This window comes from Osmia bicornis, chromosome 3 (genome assembly GCF_907164935.1).
Source record: "Osmia bicornis bicornis chromosome 3, iOsmBic2.1, whole genome shotgun sequence".
Lineage (NCBI taxonomy): Eukaryota > Metazoa > Arthropoda > Insecta > Hymenoptera > Megachilidae > Osmia > Osmia bicornis.
The window spans coordinates 678,078-700,747 of NC_060218.1; the positions used below are offsets into that span (position 1 = coordinate 678,078).

The window sequence follows — 22,670 nt, forward strand, 5'->3', positions numbered from 1 at the left end:
GTTTCTATATTATGTGCAGTAATCAATTTATTAATGAAAATTTAATCACAATTTCTTTTCTTGTTTGCTTAAATCTGAATGAAAAGCTAGACATTTGGTGCAATTAATTTTTTGGTATATTTTTAGAAAATGTTTTAATAAATAAATAGACGCAATAATAATTTAATTATGTTTTAATAATACACTATTTCAAATTTCATTGATTTAAATAAACCGATGAAACTCATTACAGCGAAACGTTATATTTCATTCACATTAAATATTTGATACAAAATCATTTATTTATCTTTTTATAAATTAAATATTTTATGTACAATTCGTATTTATGTGCATATACATGTGACGAACGATGTAACATTTATACAATTTGAACTCCAACAATTGAAGTGGCCATCACTAATGAAAATAGCATTTATGTTTAAATTGTAAATTATTAATTATTGTAGTATACAATGCTCGAACGATTCGGTACCATGTTTCGTGAATTCTTCCATTTCTTTAGTTGCTAATAGGCCTTTGGTGCTCTCGGCTTCTTTCATCCACAGTTGTACCTGGTAATTACCGTAAGATAATATGTAAAATGTATATATTTAAGGCAAATACTTATCAGTATAATATTAATAATAATTATAATAGTATAAGGTTAAATTTTATAGGTTATGTACTTAAAAAAATTCTTTAACAATGATATTAAGAAGTGTAATTAAATAACATAATTATAATTATAGTATAAATACGATTAAAATAGGGTTTAAGAAAAATTAGCAAGTATTTATCGAAAAAGAAAGTTTTTATTTTCGTAAAGGGGAGTTCAACTGACACTTCTGACACCCCCCTCCCCTAGTTGCCTTCTTGTTGTATGTACGATTAATTCTGGGACACCCTGTATTTAAGTTTATTGTATATTTAAGTCATAAACTTAGGTACTTTGTTACTCCTGCATCAAATTACCATATTTATGGCGGCCATCATTAAAATGCGTTATTATACTACACGTGGCATCGCCAGGACTATGTATGCAAACTATCAACCATCTTTTTTTTATTTTCCAGCCAGCCAGCTTCGTAAACTAGGTGCAATTTTATACCTGCATTCAAGCGGAACATAAAGGGAGGATACCACCCTGACGGTTTAAAAAAATTGAACTCCTTTATTTTATTTTCTTACATATTGTGATCGAAAGTTGTAGATCTATGCTCTACGAGACGAACAGTACTTGGAATCGCTTGCCATTTGGTCCTTTTAGTGTTAAATAAAATAAAAGTATAAATACGTACACCCGATATCGCATGCTCCATCGTCCACTCTAAATATCCGTTCACGCGATATCGCGTGTTATGAATTCTTGACAAAAATTAGAAATGAGAAAGTAATCACCTGTTTATGTAACAAATCTCTTCGTCGTCCTGCTGGTTCTTTCCCCAACAGGGGTACCAATATCCCTAAACAGATCTGAAATTTTTCTAACGCGAGAGCATAGTTTCCTTCTGCAAGATATTGTTCTGCAACCTCTCCTATCTCCAGCGCATCCGCCATACTGGGTGTAGTTTTACTAAGAGTTCCTATCAATAAATAGATAAGCACACAAGTTAACATCTTCTGCGCATTATTAACTCTTCGTAGAAGAACATGATTTAATTTTTCTACACTCTTTAGGTAAACTGAATTGTCCGTACAATTAAGTTAAGTTAGCTTAAGTTAATTCAACATCTAAATGGTGCATGCATTAATATTGAGCGCTAAAAATTTTCAAACGGAAGACCTTCATACAGTGAAAAAATAGTATCTAAAGAAATAGCATAAAATTTCAAAAAGGAAAACGAGTATGAATTTAAAATTAAATTTAAATTCCAAATCGTGCATTACCTAAGGAGTGTTGAAAAATCGAATATGTATTTTTTATATTTCCTGATAACAGACAACGTTAATACGGGGTAATGCTTTAATTAAAAAACAATACTGAACACTTTCTGTATTTTTAAGTGGAATTCAACATCTGTTCGATAATTTGTATATTTTATTAAAAGAATTATTGTATTATAAAGATTTTTATACAGACGTAGCTCTTGATACACAATCGAAGCTCCTCTGTTCAAGGATGGTATCCATCGAATCGACGAAGAACTTCCTTTATCCTCTACTCGTGCACACTTCACTTTATCGCTATCGTCATCTAAATATGATGCTTTAAGTATCTCTGCTCTTCTAATATAATCATTAACATGGGATCTTAACGTTTCTTTTCGTTTCAAGTCCGTCTCACCTAATAAAGTGAATTTAAATTATGTACCGTCTCAATCCCATAACATCAGTCTTCAGAGGAATAATTGTGTATTTAATTATTCATAATCATATACACATTCTTACTTGTAAGAATAGGAATAAAATATCTAAGAGCTTCGCAATAAAGATGAAAAGCTTCTTTGGAGTTTTTCTCACTATCCGATTTCACAGCTTTTTGTATTAACTCTACCGCCTTATCATAATTTTCCCTTGTAGGAGCATGAGACAAGTCCAGAAAATCATGGGCAAAAAAGTCATCGAATGTTATCCTTTCTTCGGGGTTGTACTTCAATAAGGACATCAATAAATCTTTGCATTCGGGTGATATATATGATCCTTTGGGTAGCTATAGTTTATGATAAAAGAGAAATTGTTTTTCTAGTAAAAAAACCTGTATTATTTATATAGTATTGTTTATGAAATTCATGATGTTTAATGATAATTGTTGATATTATAGTGGAAAATTTGTATTTTCTTTACTTTTTAACGCGTTCGCTGCTGTTCACGCGATATCGCGTGTTAGATTTGAGATGTGATATTGCGTGTTGGATTTCCGATGCGATATCGCGTGCTAAATCATCAAAACTTAAACGTTATGGCACACAGTATTCGTCCAGCTTCTCCGATCCGGCAGCGAACGTGTTAATTAAATTTTTCAAAAACTAAGTACAGGAGAAAAATAAATTACGGGTTAGTAGTTAGCGCATAAAATATATAATTTGTCAAACAGCATGGATTCTACTATTTACTATATTAATTTAAATTATGCTTTAGTACTACACTAGCTATTTATCTAATGATTTATACAAGTATAGCACAAAGATTTTTCTATCAACTTTACTTATTCTATCAGTTTTAGTTTTATTGCTTTTTGTGGTTGTTCTACCATTTATTCTACCAATATGAACCAATGATAAAGCTTTGGTATGCTCTAGGTTTTAGTACTACACTAATTATTTATCTAATAGTTTACATTAATATAGTATTATAAGTGGATTCTTTTACTACACTAGGTGCTCGATAATTCCCTATGAAAAACACTCTTTGTTCGTGTGTTCAGGTCATTACTTACGTATACGTTCTGCGCACACGCATTACTTACATACGCGCATGCGCTTCACTCCCTTGCCTAGTTAGCCAATAAGTGCATACCTATGTGACAGGACAAATCCGTCGCGAATAAAAGCATGCATCTCATTGGCGCTTGATAACTGTCCGTTTCTTAGAAAGATCCATTTATAAAACGCCAAAGGCGTTTGAATTATCGAGCAGCTACTTACCTTACCATTTACTTACTCCGATCTAAAACTATGTTTTAGAATTTTTTACTCAACAATGAAATATTTTTTAGCACTACATTTATTTATTTATTTGCCCAATATAAAGTAGACATGATTCATTAAATTGTATTCTCCTTAAATACATAAAAGCAGGTAAAGCAATAAAACTAATCTGCACACCTAACGGTAAAGTGGACTTATGTTAGGTTAGGTTAAGGGGAAACCGTACGAGTTACTTGGAGTACCTAACAGTGGTTCATTGTGTAAAATAGATTTACAATAAAATCACCTCAATAGGTCGCATGTCCTTGATCTTTTCAGCTAATTCCTGAAAACTACTGCTGGAATACGGAGCTTTGCCGAAAAGACATTCGTACATAATCACGCCAACGCTCCACAAATCAACACGAGCATCATATTTGTGTTTTAATAAAATCTCTGGCGCCATGTACAAAGGAGAACCACGGATGGTAAACTTTTGTTCCGAATTCGAAAGATACTGAGCGAAACCAAAATCTGAAACGAAACAGGGAAGAAGAAAAATCGTGGAATAACTATGATTGGAATCAATGAAACGAACCTCCGAGTTTTAGTACCAAATGTGGCTTTCTGGTTAGTAACAAGTTCTGCGGTTTTAAGTCCATGTGAGAGACATTGTGATTGCGCAGATATTTCAAAGCTAGCGCGAGCTGTTGTAAGAATCTACGACAAATCTGCTCGGGTAGCTTGTGCTTCTTCCTTATAAAGCTCGATAAATCACCGGCGTTGCAGTATTCCATCACGATGTATATGTGCCTGCGTTATACATAGGTGATAAAGACGTTCTATGTTGTTTAAAATAATTAAAGAATCAATCCAATGATTTTATAAGTATTAGAAGTACAAATTACTTCTCGACTCTATGTATAATGTAACACGTATATTTTGTACTTATCATTTATTGTGAAATTTTATGGTTTTAGTATTTTGAAAGTATAAAAGTGTAAAATCCGGGGCAAGTGCCCCGATTGCTCAGTGTTAGGAACAGCTCTGAGAGTATATTGTGTCAAGCTAAGGAATATTTCATTTTCAAAGGATTAACCCTCCTAATTTAATATCGTATTTCATATTATTTTCATTTTCTAAATTTTAGAACCCCTTTTGCTTGAAAAATTATACATTTAATTTTAAGTTAATACCCTTTTTAAGTCTAGGTCACGATTGACCTAGACTCCGCTGTTCAAGGATTAAGGAACTAAAATACTGTAACTTGGACAATCGACTAACCCATTGTCCCAGAAAAAATCTCTCATTTCCACTATATGCTCGTGCTTCAGTATCTTTAGGAGATTGATCTCGGTCACGAGATTATCGATAGCCGACTTGGAAAGCGTCGATTTGTCTACACATTTGATTGCGACTACCTCTCGGCATCTATCCTACAAAACCAACCAACAATAGCATGCGTTAAGTCGCCTTGAGATAAACTTACTTTGGTTTTTTTTTTTCACTCTTCAATGCAACGACCATCTTTCTGGCTACCTCTCAAATAAACGGTGTCATTCGGTGGCCAAAGTTCAGTCATTAAAATGTATTTAAACAAGTTGCACTTGACTCCATGACTCGCTAATATAAATCAATAGTGAACCGACGAGACAGGGGGAAAAAACTGGTGCAAAGGTTTGTTTATGGTTTCGTGCAATCTTCGATCGACTATGTGGAATATACTTTTAACGTGATTATTTGTATAATACTGATGATATGATAGATTACAATATAAGCGACCACTGTATAAAAGGGACATATTTATAGTTTAACGTAAGTGTTGGAATGCTTTGTTTCTATACAAATATTTTTGTTTTAATTATTATGAATTGAAATTTAAAAATGTAGTGAACTTGTAGAAAAGCTACTCCCCCTACGATTTCGATGATTTTTAAGTATGTTGTAAAATATAAGCTATATGTCGGACTTGAGTAGTTTGCGAGATATTCGCGAAAAACTATGAGTACTACTGCATTGAATTTCTCCTGTATGTATACGTCCGTGGCTGTGTGCGCGTCGGCAAGCAACCCTCGCTTCTCTACTGTTTCTGTCAGCACCACATGGCCCGGCTACTGTCCATACAACGGGTGAACTTAAACTCAAATTTAACTAATTTTAATCATTTTGATATTGGACTTGCGTGGCCGGCCACCTGATCTAATCTAGATGTATAAATAACGGAAAAAATTATACATATTCCGTCAACGTTAGTATTAAACATTGTGGTGCACAATGATTGGTTAGGTTACGTTAGGTTAGGTTGTATTATATTATATTAATATTCCGGTCGCTTTTTGGTGGCCAGCCACTTGAATCAAACGTCATACTTTGATTTTTCAGTTCACCCATTGTACGAATAGGAACCGGATCACATGGTGCTGCTTAAAACAAACGGTAGGCAAGCGAGCCGACGCACACGTGGCTACGGATGCATACGTATAGGCGGAATTGGCTGGGGTAATAACAATATACTTTCGCGTAAATTAATCAAGTCCGACATATAGCTTAGAGGAAAAAAGTTGCTTAAAATGTTAAATTTTACAACATACTTTAAAGTTATCGAAATCAGAGGGGGAGCGCCTTTTCTTATAGATATTTTTTTATGCCGTAACTTTCAATTTATCGTGCGTAACGTATCTAAAATTCACGGTAATCGGTACACGTGGAAGATTCATTAATTTTTCATTACTCTATTCAAATCAATTTGAACATATTAAAAATTAAATTCAAATATAAATATTTAATTATTGGGCAGATGTGGTTATAAATTATCGACTTCACAACCGTGTTAGAGTGTTACTAAATTATCCGTCTAATACATAATCACTTACCGATCTATATATTATGGTATTGCAGTATTCTACTTTAAGTGTAAGCAAAGAGAAATAAAGTATTATGCATTATATTATACATAAAAAAGGTACTAAAACTATAAGCATACTATGCGTTACTAATTAAAATTTTTACTACAAATAACATAAACAATTGTTTCCATTGGAATAATTATGAAAATAGAAGTGGAGGAAATTATGCAAATTTGCAGCAGGGAAGAAAATTAGAATAAGAATTACTTTTATAGGTCAATAAAATAAAAAATACAAATTTAAATAAAAATATGTAATTAATTTAATAAATATAACAAACTGCATAATTTAAAAGGAAAAAATCGCGGCACCAATTAATCTAGCTACAATACTGTTTTGTCATATGTTTTGTATACCGCATCGAACCACAAAATGTACTTACCTTTTTAAATGCTTTGTAAACAGTTGCATAACTTCCCGAGCCGATTTTTTCTAACAAACAATAATCACTCGAACTGGGCAAACTCATTTTGCCCGATAACCGTGTAATTCACTCCGACATTTACCTCAAATATTACAACACTATAGGGTTAGGTTTAACTTTGACGGAACAGTGTGAGGTTGCTGCTTATCGTTCATATTCGCAATGGCGTAAAACTTCAATATTATCATTAATTTCTAAATATTCTTTACATATAAACAAACATACGTCAGAAACAAAAATTCTTATATGATTAGTATTTAATAGAAATACTATTTCAGTTATTGCTAAATTTCTATTTATTCTAATCTTGTTACATAATAAATGTAATTTGAATAGTTTTAAATAAGGTAAGAAGAAATTTATAATTTGTAAATAATAATATAACGTCACTTTTATAAAGTTTTTATTAATTTCAATCTTACTATATAACAAAGATAATTTTAACAATTTGAAATAAAGTAAAAAAAATTTATAATTTATAAATTATATGCTTTAAAAAAATTATATTGAGTATATTTGATGCGTTTGTATATATTTAATTTAATTTACAGTTAATTGCAGGATTAAATTTCCTTTGGAAATAAATTTATTAAAATAGCACCCTTCATAGAGACGCCCATGTATCAGCTGTGTCGCACAAGGAGCACACTTCAAGTAGTTGACTAGAGCCAGTAAAACGTTAGTTGGCGACGAGGACATTTCGTTGTCGCGTCACTGATAGATTTTCATTTCCTCGGATAGTATTACGTGAAATTTTGTGTTTATTCTTGTTCACCAATCACCAAACTTTAATTGCAACTAGAAAAAGCGTATGTAAAATAACAAAGTATTTGGCTGAATCGTTAGGAAAAAAAAAGGGCATCTGTACCTCATTACTATGGACGTGACAGCAGTGCTCGAGCTATAAGCTCGTTCCGTTTATCACAGCAAATGGAGCAGTATAGATTTACTTATGGATTAGCCTACTGATTTGTCCAGTGCGATGGATGAAAAGATTTTGAATGGTAATAACTTTGTAAATATTAGATATTGTGCAAGGTGTATTTCATGTTTGTTGAAATCATTGATTATGTTTTTAAACTGTTTACATTACACAAAATCAATATAATTATTATGGCTTGCAATATAACTATTTACATACATTATAATTTGCAAAGCGGTTAAATATGTGATTAAAATGAAAGTGTGCTGTATTTAAATATTTATCTATGAAAGTAATTCTCATTCAAAATTCCCGCTATAAGTTCCAATTAGTATATATCTATAATTTTTGTAAGGTTATAATTACATTTTTCTATAATTTATCGTATACTTTATTATTTCAATTTATCAATCGTATAACTACTGAATACTAAAACAAAGCATTAAAAGTAATTAAAGAACAATGTAAAAAATCACCGCGATAAACAGAGAGCCGTCATTGGTTGACGTTTACATAGAAGCATTCTGATTGGCTGAGAGCACGATAGCTCATTCATCGTTTCTGCCGTGATAATAGCGTTCGGTGTATCAGCTGCCGGAGTTCAACTCGGATGTTTTGGCAGCTGATTTTATTCTCGTTTATGTCGCTCGAAAACTTTCTGAAGTTTCAGTCGTTCATATTATCGAAGGATTCGTGTTGTTCTTGTCATTCTGTGATATTTCATCGATAGTGTAAGTAATGAGAAATGGACGATAATGCTTCTTCCTTTATTCGGGAAGTAGAGAACGATGACGTCATGTACTGAAACATAAGCTGTTTTCACCTTGTTCCGATACAACAGTATTTCGCGGGTACAGGTGCGATACATTTCTTAATATCCATTGGATACAACTATATTTTTCATAATTACTCGAAAACTTCTGAAACCTTCTGTTTTCATTTAATTGTGGTGCTTTCATTGTTTGCAACAAAATGGAGTTTGAGGCATAACAATTTTTTACACAGGTGTAAAATAGATAGAATAAAAGGATATATTTGTACATTGATTGCTAAATAAATCAGAGGGATTATAATGGATTCTGAAGAGGAAATGTATGATGATGTTGATTCTGGTAATGAATCCAGTGGGGATGATGTGGATTTTGCGATGGAAATAGAAGCTGGAAATCCAAGAGAAAGGGCAACGGATGTTGACGATTATCCTTTTGAAGTTTTGTCTACAGAAGAAATAGTGCAGCATATGGTTGACTCTATTAAGGAAGTCAACATTGTTGTGGAAGTAGGTTAAGAAACATAAGAAAGAAATTGTGGGTCTTATATAGATGTAATTGGAATATTGTGTGATTTAATTGTAGATACCAGCAACAACTACTCGCATCTTACTAAATCATTTCAAGTGGGATAAAGAGAAATTAATGGAACGCTTTTATGATGGTGATCAAGAAAAATTATTTGCAGAAGCAAGAGTCATTAATCCATTCAGAAAGGGTCCATTAAATAGAAATCGATCATCACAGAGTTCTCTGGTGATTAATATTTATTTTTCTATCCATTTGTGTAACTAAATGGGAATGGATCTGGTCTCCCACCTATTTTAAAAAATTAAGATCAGTCTCTAAAATTTTAGAATTTCAGAATTAAAATATTTCTAAATTTCTAAGGTACCTAGTCCATCTAGGAAAAAATGCTAGTTACACTAATATTTTTTTGCATATCATACATGTAACATAAATAACCAAAATCATATTTACAGTCTCGAAGAACATCAACAAATGGTACAGAAGAATGTGGAATCTGTTTCACAGTGCAACCATCTGCAGTATGTATACATAATACTCAATCAGATATAATGTGCTGATGTTTGTGTTCAAATTACTTGTTTTTAACCAAAATTAGATGATGACTGGTCTTGAATGTGGCCATCGCTTTTGTACTGGTTGCTGGGGAGAGTATCTCACCACTAAAATAATGGAAGAAGGAGTGGGTCAAACGATAGCGTGTGCAGCGCATGCCTGTGACATTTTAGTTGACGATGCCAGTGTGATGCGTCTTGTGAAAGATCCAAGAGTTAAACTGAAGTATCAACACCTAATAACCAATAGTTTTGTCGAAGTAAATATGAATACTCTTATTCATTAAAAAAAATTTGTCTATTATACTAATTGAATTATGTTACAGTGTAATAGGTTATTAAGGTGGTGTCCATCTCCAGACTGTAATAACGCTATAAAAGTACAGTATGTAGAAGCAAGACCAGTCACTTGTAAATGTGGACACACATTCTGTTTCCATTGCGGTGAGAATTGGCATGATCCCGTGAAATGTCATTTACTACGTAAATGGATTAAGAAGTGTGATGATGATTCCGAAACATCAAACTGGATCGCCGCGAATACAAAAGAGTGTCCGAAATGTAATGTTACTATTGAAAAGGACGGTGGATGTAATCACATGGTGTGCAAAAATCAAAATTGTAAAACTGATTTTTGTTGGGTGTGTCTTGGACCTTGGGAACCGCATGGTTCTAGTTGGTATAATTGTAATCGTTATGATGAAGAAGAGGCTAAGGCAGCTAGAGATGCTCAAGAAAAATCACGATCTGCGTTACAAAGATACTTATTTTATTGCAATAGATATATGAATCATATGCAGTCACTGAAATTCGAAAGTAAACTCTACGCGAGTGTGAAGGAAAAAATGGAAGAGATGCAGCAGCATAACATGTCTTGGATTGAGGTAGAATTAATTGTTGGGACCACTAGGTAGAGGGTAGAGTAAGCTAGGTACCCCCCAAAATGTAAACTGTATTAAACATTTGAGACTGCTTATAAACATAAGGGACCTGGCCTACCCTATCGAAATTCAAAACGTATCTTATTGAAAAAATTATTTAAATTCTTATATCATTTCTAGGTACAATTTTTAAAGAAAGCAGTAGATATCTTGTGTTCTTGTAGACAGACACTTATGTATACTTACGTCTTTGCTTACTACGTGCGAAAGAATAACCAATCTGTGATTTTTGAGGACAACCAAAAAGATTTAGAGGGCACTACAGAACGTCTTTCCGAGTATTTAGAACGAGATATTACAAGTGAAAATCTTGCTGACATTAAACAGAAAGTTCAGGATAAATATAGGTAAGTTATCTTTATATGAAAAATAATAAAATTCTAATATTGTCAAATAAATTTTTTTTTAAAGATATTGCGATAGTCGAAGGAAGGTGCTTTTGGAGCATGTTCACGAAGGTTATGAAAAGGATTGGTGGGATTACGTGGAATAGAGATCTGCACCAGCTTCGTTTTCAGGGCGTACCGGACAAGGTTCCTTTCTTGTCGTTTTAGCCCCAGCTGTGATAAATCAAGAAAGCTGACAAGAGACATAAATAGAGCATGTCATTGAGTGATTTACGTGTTAGATATATATATGATCTGTGGCAACACATATATCGTTACTGAATTTTGAATTTATTAAAAAATTGAAATCCTATTATCATCAGGCTAAATGTAAAGTACTTTTGTATTAATTACTGATGCTAATTTGCACTCGCTGCGTGCTATTTTCATCCTTCATAAACATGCCTTGCAATAATATTTTCAAGTCTCGAATGAATTTTATATATATAGATATAAAAGAAATTGAACAATTTATCGGAAATTTGCTTAATAGTATAATACGGTTCACCTTTTCATACTATTATAAGATTCTCTGGGAAAGTATTACATAATCTTTGAAATGGAAAAGACTTTTCAAGAGTTCTTCAAATAGATAATGAAAAGGTTAATATAGCCACTAGATTACCTTAACCTTGTCTTTTATTCTCAGTACTGTGCACTCGATTTATGAAGGGATAAAAGAAAAAAAAGGATAGTGCTGGATAAAATGTCTACCATTTTCGCTCTATTTTGGACAGTAATTGTGTCCAGGCTATAACTGCCAATTCTTTATGAGAAACTGAATTTAAGTGATCGTGTCGTCAGTATCATGTGCAATTTTTACATCAACTTATATTATTTTAGCTCTTACTTTCTATGTAATAAATTGAATATTGTTTAAACGAATAATTCTGTACAGTATAGAACATACGAGGTTTGCCTAGGCAAAATGGCGATATGGGAAGAAAAAGCTCTACCACTCGTGTATAAACGTTTACCCGGGAATATTTTACTCTTAATATTTAAAAATTTTTAATTTGTTTCTTTAGAACTTTTAAATTTGAATTTCTCAGATTAAACAAATTCCGAAATTTTAATTTCGGAATCTTGAAATTTAATACATATGTTATATTGTATCATATTTAATAATTAAAAATTATATCCAGTTAAATTAGTACCTCAAATTAGGATTTTGAACATTCCTTTTTCCCGCCATTTTTCCTAGGGAAACTTATCATGCTTGATATTGCATCTGTTAAAATCAAGAAAGCGAAAATCTGAATGAAAGGAGTTTTAATTTATTTCTAAGAAATTATCGAAGTTAACGCAAAAGGGTCCAACGTTTTTAAAAATTTGAAATTTATTTTTGGGGTGCACCGATGGATAAAATTTGCATATTTTTATAGAAATAATTCCTTTATATATTTAAACAAATTGTAAATGAATAATTTCACATAGAACTTGTTTGATGTGATGTTCTCGTAATGCTGACGATATGCTTCATATATCATTAATCAAATAACTTGTGGTGAATGAATGTAGTACAATGATCACTTACTGTTATATAAGTGGGGAACGAAATAAGTTCCATTTGTACAGTTATATAGTTACATATTCACATATAAATGCATAATACATAGTTGTAATATCAATATTAGTGAACTTAAAGTAGAAACATTTGAAGGTTTATGAAAAGAAGAAAAAATTGTTGATTCTTACTATTATCCATGTTAGGAATTAAAAAGGTAAAAATACAGTTGTTTTCTGTACAGTCGCAAAATCAGAGTAAAAGTAAGAGAACTGTTAGACATGAATATAATTCGCAGCAAATTATTCTCTGGTTCGTGGTTTTATATGATACGTTTATGTAATTCATCAACTTATAAACAATGATCAGGGAATAAACAGTTCTTTATATTCAAACGTAAGAGATATTCTAAAAGAAGATCTGAAAAAGTTTCGTATATTGTCATTGGTGTAATTAGAATTCTTTTATGGAATGGACCAGGATGTTTAATACTGTTTAATTTTGTTCTGTTTTAGTTGAATTACGTATTACAATTTAGGCAAAGTATAAGATTCTACGAACAGGGCCGCGTCTAGAGCTATTTGAACCCTAGGTATATACATGGAAATCGCGGTCTTTCTTACATATATTTATATCATTTGGTTTATTTATTTCATGCAGTAATAACATATACTTCCATTTTGCCCAGGAGTAAACGCGGCCTTGTCTACAAGAGAATTTTGAAATTTTTGAAGTCTGATATTTTGAATAATCTAAGTTTTAGATTTTTAGAATTTTGAAGTTCCGGAATTTGTGATTTCTGATATTTTGGAGTTTCGGATTTTGAATTTTGAAATTTTTAGAACTCTGAAATTTTGCAAATTTTACGTTTTTTTTAGGGGCTCACCCTGGCCTCTACCTAGTTACACCAATGTATATTGTTCGTCCTTAAAATCATTATCTATTTATTAAGACATGTGCGATAAATTTTAAGTAATTAATTTTGGACTTTTCAATTATTGTTAAACATATCCCATGAATGTAAAAGTTAAAAAAAGAGCACTAGGAACTTTTAATGATATCAGGAACTTTGATACTACTCAAAGAAGCGCTCTCTGTTAGCATGTTTTTAATACCTATTACTTCTCAATCTGTACGCAGAAACCACGTAATATATAACATTAGTGAAATCATGTGTTTAATTCAGCAGTCAAAAGATCAATGATCTACACAATGATATTTTACTAACATTGTCACATTTAAATGAATACAAAAAGAGTCAGATAATAGTAAGTTCGCTAACTAATTATGTATTTTAGAAATTTTTAAAATACCTACATTCTGATATCGATCAATAAATCAATATATTTTGAGTAGTACATAGATTGTATTTACGTTTGAATAAGTATACTACTTTAAATAAAACTATATCAATATCTGAAAAATATATTTTTAATAATTGTAACACTACAGAATTAGTCTTTCTTTTTCTTTTTTTTTCTTTTTAATTTAAGAAAATATCTTTTAAACTGTAACGCCTAAGGTACAGTCTCTAGTGACTAATCAGTGACTTCATGCGTAGTACATACAGTGACTACAGATCTAACAAGACTAGACGTACTTTTACCCCCTGTGGCTCGGGGGGCTTAGAATACGGCCACGGTATCCCCTGCCTGTCGTAAGAGGCGACTAAAAGGGGCCACACTAACACATGCACACACGTACACACACACACACCGACCACGATAACAGTATGGAGAGATAAGTTTACAGAAGTAAAAGTATGGAAAAGAAAAGGAGGAGAAATTTAAAAAATACGCGGGGTTTGGGGTTGGCAGCACTGCCAACCCCAATGCGCGTGGACGGTAGTGTTCGTTGGGCAACATGGGGACAGATAAGTCCCGAAAAAGCGCCGGCCCCTGTAGGGGCGAAATTAGTGATAGTGATAGACATAGGCCGGTATTCAGAGTCGCAACTTATTTCTAAGCTGGCCTTAAGCATGTGCTTAAGACATCGGCTAGATTCACAGTCCCGAATAAGCAACGTCTTAAACATCAACTTAAGCATTTGCTTAGGAAAGTAAATTATTTGTAGAAAACAAGTTCTTATTTGGCTTCATTGAGGTTATGTTTTTAAGTCGTCGATATTGAGGACTTAAGCACGCGTTTGAAGGTGTTATTGTGCAGTGTTGAACGATTTATTTTGATTAATTGTGGTAAATTATTTTTAAAAAAGTACAAAATGGAGTTGGACTTTGCGGATATCGATGATATCGAGGACATTGATCATAATTTGTATACATTTATATCCACGAATATCGAGACGGGAGTGACCCGTTTGATTGTTTTGTCTGCCCTTTCTCATGACACCCCTGCGGAATCCATAGTCTGAAGAAGAAATAAGGTAATACTGCTACTGTTTAGTCGACTGATTGATGCACAAATTAATATTGAATTATTCGATCGACACAAGTACAAGGAAATTCAGATCAGGACCCGATAGATAGTAGAAAGAGCGTTCGGTGTTTGGAAGCGCCGGTTTCCATGTCTTACAAGGGGTTTAACAACGAAGTTCTTATGTTCTACAACAACGGTAGTTGCATGTGCTGTGTTGCATAATTTAGTCCTAATTTTCAATGACATTCTTGTAGAAGAAGATGAAATTGAAAACCAAAATGAAGATGGAGAAAAATTATCAGGAAACGTGGAAAATGTTAATGGCATTGATGGATTTATTACACGCTTCAGATGGATTTACTAATAACATGCTTCAAGTATATATATTTATATCATTATGTTCTTTAGATGCAAGCTCTGGCTTCAGGCATGTGGTAGAGAATATCTTCCTGCTTCGGAATATGAACACTACCACAAGACCCACAGAGTATGTAGTAAGCATTTAAAATAGTACATGGGTCCTCCTATTTTCGTATCAGATACAAATATTCAAGAAGAGAGCAGTAATAATCCTGAGTTTGAGCCTCCAGCAAAAATTCGTGTTGTAGACATAGCCGATAAAAATACATTTAAATACATAAGAATAAATAATTTAGATAAATGAGAATAAATATGTTTGATCTTTAGCAATTGCAGGTCCATCTCATCAGGGAGACATTACATCAATCCAGATGAATCCTTTTACAATTATTTATTTACTTTAGAAAACATCTTTTTTTCAAATGCACATTCTATTTTACCTCGCACCCATGTAGGTAAAAATATGTATCATTTATGTAGAAATGTAACTGGTTTTATTCACCCTTGCAACAATTTTCCTCTAGAATATTTATTAAAGTTATTTATTAGACATTTAAATACAGCAATAGGGATTTTAAAACTTGCATTAGAAAAGATAGGAAACTGCATGTTGTATTAAATTTGTAAATATTGTAATGTCTTGAAATATATTATCCGAAACCTTCCCTCATACTATTGTATAATTGTGTATTTATGTTCAAATATGCAAACGATGCAAAAAGGTTTTTAGTTGTAAAAGATTGTTATGAAAAGAAAGTATTACATCCAATTCATTCAAACTTCCCGCTCGTTGATACAACCCAGGGACAGCGAATCGTCGACATCAAAGGTGCCGCCGGGAGTGTCGCCTCTTGTTATACCTCCTCTTTGGGTTAAGCATGGACTTCACTAAGCAAAGCTTAAGCATCGCTTCCTTAACTAAGTCGGTCTTATTCGCCGACTGTGAATACATAGCGACTTAAGCATTGCTTATTTGAATAAGACTATCTTAGTCAAAAACATCTTAAGTCTGCGACTGTGAATACGGCCCCTAGGGGCAAAAATTTCGTACCGCGAAATAGCGCCCTCTGACAGTAAAAATGGAAATTAAATTCATCACAATTTTTCGATCTCTAATGAGGTACATAGGAAATGCAGGGATGTGTGGGATGCACGAACATAAAGAGAGCTGGGATGTGAGGAATGCAGGGATATAAAAGATGTAAAAAATAATAGATACAGACTAAGAAAATTGATATTTTTTTTAGAAATATTTATTATCTTTAAATACTTGTATAAAATTTTTAAGAAACTACCACATATAATATTCATTGCTGTTTAAAAAATGTTACTGTACGGACACTGTTGTGCCGATTTATAAATTCTAAATATTTATTATGACAATGTTTGATTGACAAGGAAAATTTATTATTTAATATATTTTCTAACTAAAATAAATTATAAATAAATACATTTAGATTGTTTCTACCTAAATTCAATACAATTTTGAGATTCCTGTTTGCTATATGTATATATTACATGTAAAAATCAATTAGGGGCCTTTAATGTTACTAATTTAAATTTGAATGTTTTCCCGCGCTTTTGTGAATTTCTAAAATATGACTTTTTGAAAACAAATCTTGAATTAAAAAAAGAAAAAGGCACCAAATTAATTTGTACATCTAATGTATGTCTAAAACATGAATTTTGAGTATTACATGAAATTATATTTTGATAACATTAAATAAAGTATCTTCTCATTAATTTAACTAGTCCAGAGCTGCAGTTATTACAAAATATGAATATAATAGGAAACTTGTTATATAAAATCTAAACTGACTGAAGACAGCTTTCCAATCACACAATTCCATTTTTTAAATATAAGTACACTGATAGGTTGTACCAGAAACATACCCTGCATCATTTAATTTCTAAGAGTTTATCAGGAGGTCACTGTTAAAATTGTTGCAACCAAACCCAAAGTAGCACCTGTCATTAAAAGACTCCTCCAGATTGCTCCACTGATCTCTTCTGCCACAGGGTATTCTATACACAACTGTTCCTAAAAACAAACACGTTTTTAAATTTAAAAAAAAAGGTGAACTATTTCAAATTTTAATTTATTGAAACTGATAAAAATATGAATATGTATGAGAAATATGTATCAGATAAATAGGTATTAGAAATAATTTTGAGTAGTGTTAATGTGACATTAAGGCTAGATTTAGGCCTAACCTAAAAAGTTAAAGATCATAAATGGTTAAAAAAGAAATTCAATATTTATTAATAATAAATTAAAGTAATAAAATAACAAATAAAAAATAAAACTTATTAAATTTAAGTTTTAAATTAGCTTTAGATTTAGTTTTAATATGAAACCAAAAATGCTCACAATTATTTGTGACATTATTTTGTAAGGAAGTTGTAAAAGAGGTGGTACTTACCCATCCTCCATACCCTTTGATAAAATGTGCCACCTTTTCCCCGATGAATCTTGACACATAAAGCGGCAATCTCTTTTTGAGAGCGTGCATTCGTCTGTCACGAGCCCACAGAGCAAGCCTGCCCATGAACGCGTACAAACACACGATCCTCGCCCAAGTAACACCGCCGTGTAAGAAGAGCTCATCTGCGACTCCCATGAACGCTTCGTATGCCGTATCCGGCACGACGTTCAAACGGTTCACCATGCTCGCGAACAATATGCTGTGTTTATTTAACATCTGATACACGTTGTGCCTCATGCTCCTCGATACAGGGTCCCGTGATATGAGATAGATATCTTCCTTCAGCAGATACCGTATCACGTCGTTGGCCAAACATTCCGCGGTGAGTTCTATGGAATCCTCGCAGAGATTGTACCGAGTAGAGGAGACCAAGTGTGGGAATAGATGCTGCAGTCGTATCTGGAAGAAACGTAATTTAACGGTGCTTCTGAGTTGACGTCTGCAAGCCATACGGTAGATTGACAGTTGGTTGTTACCTGACAGACTTCGATGAAAGACATAGCGGTATTGGCAGTGCCGATGGCATATCGGCACAGGGCGCCGTTATCGCCGGCAATCACTGTTCCACCGCCTCCGCTGTCGTCGGCGATCACAGACTCGTCGCAGTCGTCGTCGCAGGCTCGCTCGCTCGACGAATTCTTGTTACCGGGGGGATCGCATTCCAGGATGCCGCCCACTCTGGAATGCGGTTCCCCCCGCACTGACGCGGCCTGCCCCTCTCCGAGGATCTCATTGTTCGGTGGTGCACCGTCGTCGCCGGCCATCCTCGCGCACGACCGCCCGCACTGCTCTTCACCACCAAGATTTTACACTATTACTCGATTTTAATTTTTTTCCTCTCAAAACATGGCACCGTGGTGGAAAGTGTGGTGAATCGCCCGAAGCGCCGGGTTAACGAGCGCTGCACACGAAAAACTTTGGCTCGCTTGCCAGACGACGTAACGCTCTCTACTTTCCCGCGGCCATTTCCGAAGCCGAAGCCGAAGCCGAACCCGCACCCCACTTCTCTGACTGTTACTCCCCACCACTTCTTTGACGTTTCCTACCCGCTTCAACACCACTCCATTCTCTTCTATACGTATACTACTCTCTATAAGCTTACACATGTTCGGCGAGGGAAGTGCACAACGGTACCGGCTTCTATGGATCATTCACGTTTCCTCCCCACCATTGACTACTCGCGTATTCCACACAAACTCAAGCAACATCTATAGGAATTTTATACATGTGTGCGACTGGAACTATCTCCTTTCCTTTTTCGTTCGTGTCCTATCTCTGCTTCTCGGCGGAGGCGCCGTCGATAACCTCCCACCCTTCCAAAGAGTGCTCTCGCGCACGTGCACCGCCACAAGCGCGAATACCTGTGTGCGCTCTGAGAATCGAAACGAACGGAATTTTCGATGGAACGCGGAGTTCGCTTGGTATCGAGCACCGTTCCCAGCCGTATCCTTACCATTATATCTCTGAGCATGGAATGCGGCGAGGAAAGTTTGTGCATCAGAAATTGTGTACAACCATTTGGAGTTATTTTGTTAGAAAGTTTTACGCTATGTTTCTATGATTACTAATAAATTTGGATGTATTTACTTCCTTTCCCTTATAGTTGCATCTTTAAGGAAAGTGGTTCATCAGATTACAAGAAGTTGCAATACCTATGGAGATTGTGCTGGTGTAGTCAGTGAAAGCCACGTCATGGCTACTGACCCAAAGGTGACGTAGAGATGACGGTGGTATTCCAGTCATTGGTAGTTTCCCATTTCATTGACGATGCCATTCTCTCTGTTATTATGACTTCCTGCAGACGCTGTCATAATTTTTTCGATATCTGTGAATAACTGAGTATGTAGATAAATGATGTATAAAATCTCAAAATTTCAAAATTTCAAGGAAGTTTTAGCATTCAAATTTCTAACCTAGTCTATTACGTGGATGTACTGATACGCATGCGCAGTTCTCCATCCAAGTGGAACTCTAGATATTAGACTCCCTCATTTTGTGCCCCAATAACCTACAAGTACCTTTTCTCTTTATATCCCAAAGGAATTATAGAGTAGCAATTTTCTTCAGAAGAAATATTATTCTCATATAAATATCTGCCAAAAATCATACTCAAATATATTATCACTTAAGTATCTGTAACATGGCATTGATGTTTTCATCGTTACATAATAGCACGATCGTTTGGAAGGTACTTCTTAGTAGCGCAACAAGTTGAGCAGAAAAAGGTATGGGAAGATAGTGTGCAAAGTGTTCGCAGCTCGATTCACTTGTAACGAATGCGATATTACTCGTATTCGAGATGCTTCAGAATGTGGTGGCAATACGATATGTATTTCCAAGAAGGAATTATTATGTTGAAACTGGTCGGCGAGCACGCGGCTGGCTCTGATCGCCGGCGCGCGACTGTGCCCGCTCCTTTCTGCCTGTGCAACCTTCAAAGGCCACAGAATGCGTCGATGAATGAAGTAGGAAAGTTGCAGAGTGTTGGCCGACCGGATGTGTATACTAGGTGGCCGAAGAAAATGAGAGCTCCTACGTCAGTCGACATCAAACTAGTTTTACACCCCCATCCACAGATGCAACGCTGTTATACACTGTTGTGGTAATTATTATCCAGCTGATTTAGGCGCATCTTCGTCTGATTTGTCAACCATTACGATCATACCACTTCGGTTCTGAGAAATAAAATAAGATCCGGAGTGTTTATATTATCTATTATTTAGGTATTTTTGTATTCAATATGCAAATCATTCTAAAAAGTGTTAAATGAATTTTGTTTCTTTACATTTTAAGTTTAAGCAACATGTGGTCGAGGTTAAGAATGTTTGAGAATGTAAACCGACAATTTCTATTGAAGTTAGCAGGTGCAGTGGCTATTATTGTCCTGTTATTCGATGCGGTTTACCTTTCTATACCAAACGTGGATAATCTTACGTGCAAGGTAGTAAAGCCTAGCGGCCGGACATGGATAAATTGACGATATGAGTCACGTGTAAATGACATCTAATTGGGTCATTATCTTACAGTTGCTTCTTAAAGTGGCAAGAGACGCAATAAGGAGCATTGTGGATCACGAACGTTTCATATGTGAAATTCTTTGAATTGATCGTTATGTTCGAACTTTAGGTAAAATAGTGTTCGTTGTTTACATCATTGGATGAGGTGAAGAATATCGTGTACAGTTCTGAGCATTGTAAGCTTTCCTAGGGAAAATGGTAGTATAGAGAAATACCATTTTCCCTAGGAAACTCCACCATGCTCAATACTGTACATCCACGCAAATGCTCAATTTATCATCTTTTACATTATCCTCTCATACCGTGGATAAGGTCGCGCATATCGTCTCTTCTGATAACTCATCTGTTCTTGAATTACCTTAGATTGGTAACAATCGTGCTTTGTCTCTGTCCGTTTCATTAAACCGTCAGGCAACGGTAACAAACATATCAAGTATCCTGACACATCCGTCAAGACGAACCCCCACGTGTGTTTATGATCGGTCGGAGCGATTGAAAATACAATCACTGAACATTGTTTTCTGTTTGCGAAGTGGACCGTGGGAATACAAGAGAGTGAACGGCACACAGTATTTCAGGGGAACTCGTGGCAACCGGCTCTCGGTGGCTTTTCTTACCGTCATTCATGATACTATGGTACGGCAATAGGATGATTGCCTGACGGCCGGTGCCTAAAGTGGATAAAGTCTTCTATAGTAATTTAACTCGAACAGGGCACAGGGGTGCAGAGACTGGGCCCTTCGGTGATCTCTTCTTTTTTACTTAACCATATTCATGACTATACAATATCATTTCTGCCGGATATGTTTATTATAATTAATTATCCTTAGTAATTAATTGTACTTTCAAACTTATAACGGATAAAAAAAAATCCAGGCTCAAGGTGGTATAGTTACCCAAAGCTATTTTCTTAGGTCCAGGTCATTTATATTAATTCTGGGGGCTCGGGAATATCAAATTTTCGAAGCCCCCTTGGTTCAAAAATTGAATTTTATTCTAATTTCATAGTAAGCGGAAAGCTTAAAATGGAGCCCCCTGAAAAGTGGGCCCAAGGTTATAGCCCCCTTTAGAGCCCCTTGGTCCGGCGCTGCTTGATCATCTTATCTATCCCAATGATACTCGCAGCCACAAAAACAAAATGGTTACCAGCATCCGAATGATCGATCGGTAAGATCCAAGGAGTAACTTCCGTTCTCGGTGTATAATTTATTTATTCACCAGGCAGGTTCGTGCTTCACTTAGTTATCCTTAACCGTGAGTTTTATTACTTCCGTGAAGCTGTCAATGGTCGGCTATTATCCCCAATCGCGTGTGGTACACCTTTTTTTCTAGCCTCGCGGGAGGGGAGGGAGGTCGCCTGATTTCGCGGTCCCGTGCGACGTCCCTGAGTTGGCAGTGGTACTAACAGATTGACAGACGTGCTCGCCGCGAACTGACCCCTTCGTAGTGATTTAGTTATCTCTCTATCGACGCCTCGTACACTTATATAAAGAAATAAGGGAAATAGTGTTACCGGAAGTGTTGTATAGGAAGGTAATACGTGCTCTTCACTGAATGAGCTTCTGCCGGTTGGGGATCGTCTTGAGACGAGATATTATGATTAGGTAAGTGTACTACTTTGTTTTCTCATTGTTTTTTTCTGGATTTCTGTTTGAAGTGTTTAGGGAGTATTTCGGGGGAATTTAGGGAAGTTTTAGATAGGCCGTATATAGAAATACGGATACGCATATGAGCCGTACTGGAGTTAAAGTGATTAATTTCACTGTGAGAATTTTCGAAAAATTTAGCACTAATTTATTAATTTTTCTAGTTTTTAGTTTCTGCAGTTAATCAATTTTGCAAATGAGCTGGACATACATGTAAGATTTTGAATTTTTAATATGAAATTCTAACCTTTTGTTTTGTGTGGTTTATACTCTTAACGTTAGAATACTTTGGGCGGGTATGTA

General features: G+C 34.6%; 3 protein-coding genes across 8 annotated transcripts; 1 reads left to right on the forward strand and 2 right to left on the reverse strand.

The window, feature by feature from the left end:
- Positions 1–155: 155 nt before the first annotated feature.
- On the reverse strand, positions 156–7,041 carry LOC114879592 (serine/threonine-protein kinase ULK3). Of its 3 annotated transcripts, none has more exons than XM_029194641.2 (9): positions 6,834–7,040; positions 4,830–4,981; positions 4,144–4,358; positions 3,853–4,079; positions 2,368–2,629; positions 2,060–2,263; positions 1,378–1,562; positions 473–551; positions 156–396 (listed from the first exon to the last, which is right to left on the reverse strand). In XM_029194641.2, the coding sequence occupies exons 1-9, from the start codon at positions 6,918–6,920 to the stop codon at positions 359–361; spliced, it is 1,449 nt and encodes a 482-aa protein (XP_029050474.2). In that variant the 5' UTR covers positions 6,921–7,040; the 3' UTR covers positions 156–358. The 3 variants fall into 3 exon arrangements, with proteins under 3 accessions (XP_029050474.2, XP_029050475.2, XP_029050476.2); XM_029194642.2 differs by lacking the exon at positions 6,834–7,040 and adding an exon at positions 5,035–5,124; XM_029194643.2 differs by lacking the exons at positions 156–396; positions 473–551 and having other exon boundaries at positions 1,469–1,562; positions 2,056–2,263; positions 6,834–7,041.
- LOC114879591 (E3 ubiquitin-protein ligase ariadne-1) lies at positions 5,270–11,861 on the forward strand. 4 transcript variants are annotated; one of them, XM_029194639.2, is made up of 8 exons: positions 5,270–5,360; positions 8,803–9,076; positions 9,153–9,323; positions 9,551–9,616; positions 9,694–9,909; positions 9,976–10,533; positions 10,711–10,937; positions 11,002–11,861. In XM_029194639.2, exons 2-8 carry the CDS (start codon positions 8,870–8,872, stop codon positions 11,081–11,083), a joined length of 1,527 nt encoding a protein of 508 aa, XP_029050472.1. In that variant the 5' UTR covers positions 5,270–5,360; positions 8,803–8,869; the 3' UTR covers positions 11,084–11,861. The 4 variants fall into 4 exon arrangements, with proteins under 4 accessions (XP_029050472.1, XP_029050471.1, XP_029050473.1 ...); XM_029194638.2 differs by lacking the exon at positions 5,270–5,360 and adding an exon at positions 7,462–7,879; XM_029194640.2 differs by lacking the exon at positions 5,270–5,360 and adding an exon at positions 7,909–8,528.
- A 4,609-nt stretch (positions 11,862–16,470) lies between these two features.
- LOC114879603 lies at positions 16,471–20,084 on the reverse strand. Its single transcript, XM_029194665.2, has 4 exons — positions 19,618–20,084; positions 18,181–19,529; positions 17,642–18,103; positions 16,471–17,259 (listed from the first exon to the last, which is right to left on the reverse strand). Exons 2-4 carry the CDS (start codon positions 18,466–18,468, stop codon positions 17,140–17,142), a joined length of 870 nt encoding a protein of 289 aa, XP_029050498.1. The 5' UTR covers positions 18,469–19,529; positions 19,618–20,084; the 3' UTR covers positions 16,471–17,139.
- Positions 20,085–22,670: the final 2,586 nt, after the last annotated feature.

Bases quoted from the DNA above. Each gene is read 5' to 3' on its own strand.
- LOC114879592 (XM_029194641.2), bottom strand. From the start codon at position 6,920: ATGAGTTTGCCCAGTTCGAGTGATTATTGTTTGTTAGAAAAAATCGGC. The intron at 4,359-4,829 runs GTTAGTCGATTG...TGTATAACGCAG, and splicing joins GATTTTTTCTGGGACAATGG to GCACATATACATCGTGATGG. The intron at 2,264-2,367 runs GTAAGAATGTGT...TCACTTTATTAG, and splicing joins TTTTATTCCTATTCTTACAA to GTGAGACGGACTTGAAACGA.
- LOC114879591 (XM_029194639.2), top strand. From the start codon at position 8,870: ATGGATTCTGAAGAGGAAATGTATGATGATGTTGATTCTGGTAATGAA. The intron at 9,617-9,693 runs GTATGTATACAT...AACCAAAATTAG, and splicing joins TCACAGTGCAACCATCTGCA to ATGATGACTGGTCTTGAATG. The intron at 10,534-10,710 runs GTAGAATTAATT...TATCATTTCTAG, and splicing joins ATAACATGTCTTGGATTGAG to GTACAATTTTTAAAGAAAGC.
- LOC114879603 (XM_029194665.2), bottom strand. From the start codon at position 18,468: ATGGCCGGCGACGACGGTGCACCACCGAACAATGAGATCCTCGGAGAG. The intron at 18,104-18,180 runs GTAACAACCAAC...CGTTTCTTCCAG, and splicing joins CTTTCATCGAAGTCTGTCAG to ATACGACTGCAGCATCTATT. The intron at 17,260-17,641 runs GTAAGTACCACC...GTTTGTTTTTAG, and splicing joins TCAAAGGGTATGGAGGATGG to GAACAGTTGTGTATAGAATA.